Source organism: Mandrillus leucophaeus, unplaced genomic scaffold (assembly GCF_000951045.1).
Source record: "Mandrillus leucophaeus isolate KB7577 unplaced genomic scaffold, Mleu.le_1.0 Scaffold204, whole genome shotgun sequence".
Classification (NCBI taxonomy): domain Eukaryota; kingdom Metazoa; phylum Chordata; class Mammalia; order Primates; family Cercopithecidae; genus Mandrillus; species Mandrillus leucophaeus.
In genome coordinates, this window is record NW_012102077.1 from 278391 (window position 1) to 285785 (window position 7395).

At 34.9% G+C, this 7395-nt stretch overlaps 1 protein-coding gene across 3 annotated transcripts in view; it reads right to left on the minus strand.

Annotated features, from left to right (window-relative positions):
- Window positions 1-451: 451 nt before the first annotated feature.
- The window catches only part of CNOT7 (CCR4-NOT transcription complex, subunit 7), a 24267-nt gene continuing 17323 nt past the window's right edge, over window positions 452-7395 (minus strand). For all 3 annotated transcript variants that reach the window (XM_011979587.1, XM_011979589.1, XM_011979588.1), the window contains 3 exons: window positions 5957-6101; window positions 3670-3780; window positions 452-2118 (listed from right to left, as the gene is read on the minus strand). In XM_011979587.1, the coding sequence (XP_011834977.1) occupies window positions 1990-2118; window positions 3670-3780; window positions 5957-6101 (385 nt within the window). In that variant the 3' untranslated portion in view covers window positions 452-1989. The remainder of the gene's footprint in view (window positions 2119-3669; window positions 3781-5956; window positions 6102-7395) is intronic.

Below are 7395 nucleotides of genomic sequence, written 5' to 3' on the forward strand. Positions count from 1 at the left end.
AAGAATAGGTAACTATTAGTTGAACACAATTTAAATGTTAGTTTTCTCAATAAAAACTAACACTGAAATCGCAAGCGAAAAGAAGTTTCACTTCCTTTTTAGCAAAGACAAAATGAAAAGCAGCCAGTCAGAAACTTGCTACATTGTGTTAGATTTTTTAAAGAGCCACAGTTACACCAGATGTATTTCCTTTTAAGTATATCCTTATGAATAAATGCATTCCTGGAAAGGAGAAATAGAAATCCTTACTTAGCTAGTTGAGGTACTCATAAAGAACAAGAATAAGCCAACACTTGAAATGCAGAAAACTCAGATTGATTTTTCAATTAATGGACTAATAATCATCTAGGGTTAATGAAGGAAGTTACTGAATTCTGTTGAGTTGCCCAAATAAAAATGAACAATATCCCCCAAATGAGTATTTCCAAAACAAAATCACCAGTCATCAACATTTATAAGAAAACATTTTGAAGCCTTTATTTACAAAAGCTTTAAAAACAAATAATACCCTCTGTTTTGCAAATAATGTTTTGTTTAAAAAGGACCACCCAGTTACAGCACTGTAATATCATGAATAAAGAATGTACAAGGGAGACAAACCAATGTGACTAACATTTGAAGATTTGCTAATATTACTGATTGAAGTGTAGGTAACACACATTATAACTTGTAGTCCATCATTTCAGGGTACAGTTAATGATTACCAAAGTCTTCCTACACATGCTCTGGTCTGGTCACATATTCTGCATGGCTAAATATTTCACAGTCTCTTTTGTCAATATATATAAAATAGATTGCAAAGATATACACAAAAAAATAAACAAGCATTACACTCCTCAGGTAATTTTATTAGCTATATATATATATGAGAATATATATATATATATAATTTGTTGTTTTGTACCAAATCTCTCCATTATTTACCTTTGTAGCAACTATGAAAGCGCAATTTTTGTCTTCTAATTTAATCTGGTACAAAATATACCTAAAGACTTGTTATCTTTGGATTTTAATAAAATTGATTTGTGTAACCAACAAATCAAAAGCATCATAAGTATGGCTACAAAATAAAATTTTAAAAAAAGACAAGGGTAAATGGTGATGGAATAAAAATAAGCAGATCAAGGGAAGTGTGCTATCATAAAATAACTGTAGCTTCAACATCTTGAGTACCAGTTTCCTGGCAGATACTAAACATCCAATCACAAGGGATTTTTCCTGAAGGGTGTAAAGCTGGTTTGAAAATTCTTCAGTCACAGAGCAGCCTACACATGCCAATTAGAAACTGACAGACACTAGATGTGCTTGGAAGATTAAACACTACGTACAGAAACAGCAGTTACTAAGCTCCTCAGTAGTTTCTTGTCTTTTTTTTTTTAGTTTCGCTGAATCGACAGTTTGCACAATGAATATGCTATATTCAGTGAGTCAAAACCAAGTAAATACTGTGTCAAGTTGGCAGATGGTCATTTTTCCAGCTAAGATCAAGAAAAAACAAATTTTTGATAAAACAGAGGTTTTGAGTCAGAAACACTCTCTAAAGTGCAAAACTGATGGTCCACAATCTCAAATAGCTAAAACTCCTGCAGAATGGAAGAGAGAGACATGAAACAGGGAAATAAATTACAGTCAGTGCTAGTCAATTTAGGAAAAGGGAAAAATAAACCAAACTCAAGTAGGTAAAGTTTATCAAAATATTCAGTGATGTAGCTTTCCCCACTCTCTGTCACACACGCTTGCTAACAAGTATATTAAATTAAGGCCAAATTTAACCTGAATGAGTTTTTGTTTTGGTTTTTTGTTTTGTTTTGTTTTTTATTAAGATCTGAGATAGGAACAGTCATACTTAGTAGTGAAAGGTAGACAATAAAATGGGCCATGAAAGGGGGGGGGAAAGGTACTGTCTATTGTTCAAGGGATTCAACCAGAGATAAAACCTATATACAAGCATGTGTGTAGCTCAAAATAAAATAAAAAGACTATTTCATGTCATGACTGCTTGTTGGCTTCCTCTTCATATGCATTCCCTGTGCCATTCTGTACATAGGATGAACCAGAACCAAGGCCATACAAATGACCACAATATTTGGCATCATCAATATGATCTTCAAAGAACATCTAAAAAGGAATTTTGAAGAAAAAAAAAGATAATTTTAACCAAAGGGAACCACTTGTAATTTATATTTCAGCAATGTAAGTACTGACTGTTCACTGAGATAATGATGGCTCTTTTCTATGGTGTTCCTTTGAGGCTACACATTTCAGTTCAATGAGTAAAACTAATGTCCTCAAAAGTACAGAGCTCAGAAACCAAAGTAAGAGACTATGAAAAAAATGTACAAATGCATGTCTTTTCCATTTAGACCATTTTTATAAGAATTTGTCATCATGGAAAAATAAATATTTATTCCATTAATTTAACAATACTCGAGTAAGAATGAAGAAAGCCAATGATGGTGGAGAAAAAAAAGTTTAGGTTCATAAGCTGTCTTAAATCTACAGGTAAGGCTGAGCTGGCTATAAATAAACTGTAAAGTCATGGACAGTAAAATCCAAACATTCACACTCTATTACTGTCATTGAAGAAGCCAAGAAAAATAAAAATAAATTAGTGCCAGAAATCCACCTTTAGTTAAATAAACCATTAAGACATTTTTAAAATGCAAAGCTAAAAAATCTAAAAGGTTATTTCAATTATCTAATGAAACAATGGGAAAAACTCCAAAACAAAATGTTTACGTGTCATGAATGGATAGTCCAAATCACTTCTGAATCAACACTACTTAGCAAAACAGCTTTAATGCTTTCTATTATCAATACATTGCTCCAAAAAGTTTTTAAATTCTCAGTCTCAGTCAATTCTTTCATGTCTAAGAGAAAATATACTCAAATCCACAGAGAATTTTTGCAAAAAGGAAAACTTAGAGCCAAGAAAAACCTCACTTGTTTTTGCACAATTTTCCTGTTTACCTATAGCTAGGTGTATCTGTGCATATCACTTAATTACTTAAGAGTGAATAATGGGTTCATTAAGTTTCATTCTTCCATACCTAACATGCCTTTTGCCATTTAAGGAGGGTTTTCCTAATGGGGTTTCTGATTCAACTAGGACGTTGGATTTATTTTATCCCTTCAGAATTCAGCTCCCCTCTTAAGACTCAATCCAGTAAAAAGCCTGAGTCCTTCTCTATAAAATCTTCAAAGCACTGAAGAATGACATGAGCAAATAACATATTTATCACCAATTTAAAGCCTAAAAGAGGGCCATGCTAGAAGAAACCTAATACAAAGATTCCTTGCCTTGTAGAAGCAGCACCAATGGGAGTTAGAACTCCGGAGTTTTCCCACTAGTAATGTGTTTGATCATGGAAGTTATTAGCCTGTTTTCTCACCTGAGAAATAATATGGTTGGACCTACATGATTTCTCAGGTAGTTTATGTTTTAAAATTTTTGGTTCTATGATGAACATGTTCTCCCAGTTCCTTCTGAACTACATTTCAAGATGACTTATTTTTGAATACTTTTAAGTGTAGTGGATGTGACTCATATGGTATCTCTAAATATATCTTTACTTAGTAGGTACTTGTTGCCCAAAATCTTTGGCCATAAGATTTTTAATGTTCTCAACCTAACAACCAACTGAGAAAAAGGCAGTGATGTCTTCATACTTCTCTCATTTTGAAAAAGGCCATTCCTGTGAGCAATGAATCAGATCCTGCCTGATGTTGTGGTCCTATCCGTTCCAGCTCTAACTGTTCTGCCACCTCCTGTAATCCACCCTAGAAGAAATAAAAATTGCTTGTCAAAGAGGAAAATATTGCAACGCCTACTTTCACAAATTACAAACTTAGACACTGACCAAAATAAAAATAAACTTTAGTATGTAAAGGTGAATTTTATAAAGATTGGGGGGAAGAAACAGAGAATGTGAATTACTAATGTATTTGTTGAATGTGGAAACAGTATCATTTAATAGAAAACAAGATCCTAATTGGGAAAATGTATCTTCATTATGTTTCAAGGTGTATGACAAGTAAATAACTTTCCTAGATATGGGAGGGAAGCAGACCATATATAGGGTAATATTTATCAAGTACACTCATGGTCTATCAATCCAGTAATAATTATAAAACTGCATAGCTAGTATAACACCATTGTTTCCATATTTTCTTAAACTTCCCACCATCCATTTGTAGTTTTCACTTAATTTTTACAAAACAAAGCCATTATGAATAACCAAATCATTAAGAATATGCTAAATGCTTAACTATGGTTTTGTTTGTTAAGATGCGTATATGCACACAACTCCTTAGAGTGGTCTGCTATAATGCACCTATGTTAATACTGCTAAGATTAAAAAAGAAAGATGAGAGTGGAAAGAAAGGAAGAGAAAGACAGTAACAGAAGGAAAGAAAGTGGGAGGAGAGGGAAGGAGAGTAAAGGGAGGGGAGAATGAGGATAGAGAGTGAAGTAAAGAAACACCAACAACAAAACAAAAATTCTTCTCTAAATTGTTAAGGCCTTCACCAGCAAAATGGCCCTTCTGTGCATCACAGCTTGAAACAATGCTTTACACAGCAGTTGCTTCTGTGCTAAAAATAGCTCGAGGATTAGGTATCATTAGCAGCTGCTCAGGAGAACACAGAATAGAACTGAATAGAACAGCATGGCTGACTACAGGTCAAAAAGCACCTTTGTTGTTAACCTGAATTTTAACATAGCAGCTTACTCAGGGCACATTCAGAGTATCTGTACTTAGAAACTTCCCAGTAACAACCACGTAACGAGCAATAATTTGGTCCCCTGTTCCTGAAAACTGTCATTATACAGACATGTCAATAAAAAAAAAAGTCAAGTGAAAACATGTAGGCTTCAGCATGTAGTGTGCTTTCACAGGGTGGACTGTTCCTCAAGTAAGGGACACCCTACTGCAAGTTCACTTACTGGAAGTCCCCTCAAATTACACAGAAGTCTACTGCTACAAACATAAAGTAACCTTTCTTGAAAATTTCTCTAGTCATATGCTGACCATATCCCTTGTTAAAGGTAAACACTGGCCAAAAGAAAGCTGCTCATCTTATCTGTTAAGACCAGTGTAACCAACGTGGTGAAACCCTATCTCTACTAAAAATACAATAATTAGCTGGGCGTGGTCATGGGCAGTTGTAATTCCAGCTACACAGGAGGCTGAGGCAGGAGAATCACTTGAACCTAGGAGGCAGAGGTTGCAGTGAGCTGAGATCACGCCACTGCACTCCAGCCTGGGTGACAGAGCGAGACTCTGTCTCAAAAACAAAAAAATTAATGTTTAGAGTTTAAAAATACACATTACGCAGCGTCAGACTGTTACTACTATCTAGGCAGGACCTACACATTTCCCATCATACTTAACTGTAAGAAGCTGACATCTTTTGGCCAGAAAAAGAACCTTTTAGCTATGTAGTTTTATCCTAGGAACATTATCCTATCACTAGAACTGACACAGTAATTTCTAGCCAAGATAAGCCAAAAGGAAAGAAAAACTCTTTTGCCACATTACTGAATACATCTGCACATCTCTGACCACCTTAGATTCTATCTTGTAAGAAGAGATTCTATGCGTGCTGGGAGAAAGAAAGAACTCACACTGGTGTGCATATGAGAGCCTCACTGTCCTGTGATGTTTGTTTTTGTTTGTGATTTTCAATCTGGCAAGCAATGACAAGAATCTAACCTAAGCTAGAAATCTGTTGAATATTCTGCCTTCTGCCAAGACATACTGAAGCTCTGAAAAAACGATTCCCTATAAATTACCATGTATGCAAGAAAAAAAAAAATCACATGACCAGATAATATAATTGCATTTAATGTAATACTGTAAAATATGGTTTAAAACAACATCCCAGCCTAGGCTCTCATGACAGTCCCTTGGTCTGAACAGCATGCTGCTATAGATAATGCCACCTGAAGCCTTACTTTGAGATTTTTGCAGCTCTTCATGAGGTACTTCACATCATAAATTACAGGAAAAAACAATCGAAGGATCTCAAAGAAGTCAAGTTCTTCTTCAGGCAAGTTAGAGTTGGTTAGGATTTTGATTAAGTAGCCAAAGTCGTAACCACTATAAAAGGGTTAAAAGAATAGAGAAGAGGGACACATAAATACCATAAAGATTAAAAAAAAAAAAAGTTTATCTGATTCAAATTTAAGCAAGTCACACTATAGTCCTTCCAAAAACATTAAAGAGAAGTGCACACAAGAACAGAGAAAACAAACATTGAGAACTATAATGGGAAAATGCTGTCATTTTACAGTATTAAGAACTTTATCACTTTATTATTCAGAGATACCAACACAGATCTACACTATCAAACCAAGCCTGTGGTCACGAAAATACTAGTTTGTTGATATTTGAATTGAGAACACCAAAAGAGCATCGAGCTGCCCATAGATGTCTCAAAATACTTTTTTAAATAACTATGGAAATGGAGAAATAAAGATGTATGGAAACTTGGCCAGAGGAGTTAGCAAATGTAGCAAGAGGACTGGCATTCGATAGGCAAAAGTAATGCAAGACATCCCATCTTTTTCATAAGGTGGTCATATATATTATCCAAAGAATAAGACTGTAACAAGGTATTTTCACTTCTCTTAAATGACTATGTTATTAAGTAGTCTCTCCCTCTCTTCCGTCACAATTCTCTTCCTCTCAGTGTGGCTCCCTAAGAGTCATTATTAATGGAAATGTTGCACATGGAAGAAGTGAAGGGTAGTAAAAAAATAACTACTCTCCTCATCATAAAATGCAAACTCCTACATTCTCAAATCCAGACCTCTTCTCCCTTTGGCCTTTTTTCACAGCTTTCTGTCTCCCTACACTTCCAGGCCACATAGACACATCCATCCCTTGTCTACTTTTCCTTACAGGACCTCTGACAGGAAGCCTATAAGGCATTTGCTTACTAACATTAAAAGTTTAAGATCATATTAGCACTTAGGATTTATAGACTTCCTAAACTATTCCTTATTACTTGAAATAGATTAGAACATGAGGAAAACAGCTAATGATATTTAATGGAATAAAATCTTGTATCTTAATAAATATTTAAATATATCAGTCTAACTTAGATTCTAAACTCCAAGAAGACATGAATGAAACCTGTTTTTCATTCATCTTAATACCCCAGTGCTTAGTGCACTGTATTTTGTCAGAGAATTTTTTAAATGAAAAAGTATGTCATATATAGTAAAAGGATAGAACAATACTTTCCAGTTCTTTTACATCTTCATATCTAGGGAAGAAAAAATGACTAAAAAACAGTTATTTGTGGCCGGGCGCGGTGGCTCAAGCCTGTAATCCCAGCACTTTGGGAGGCCGAGACGGGCGGATCACGAGGTCAGGAGATCGAGACCAT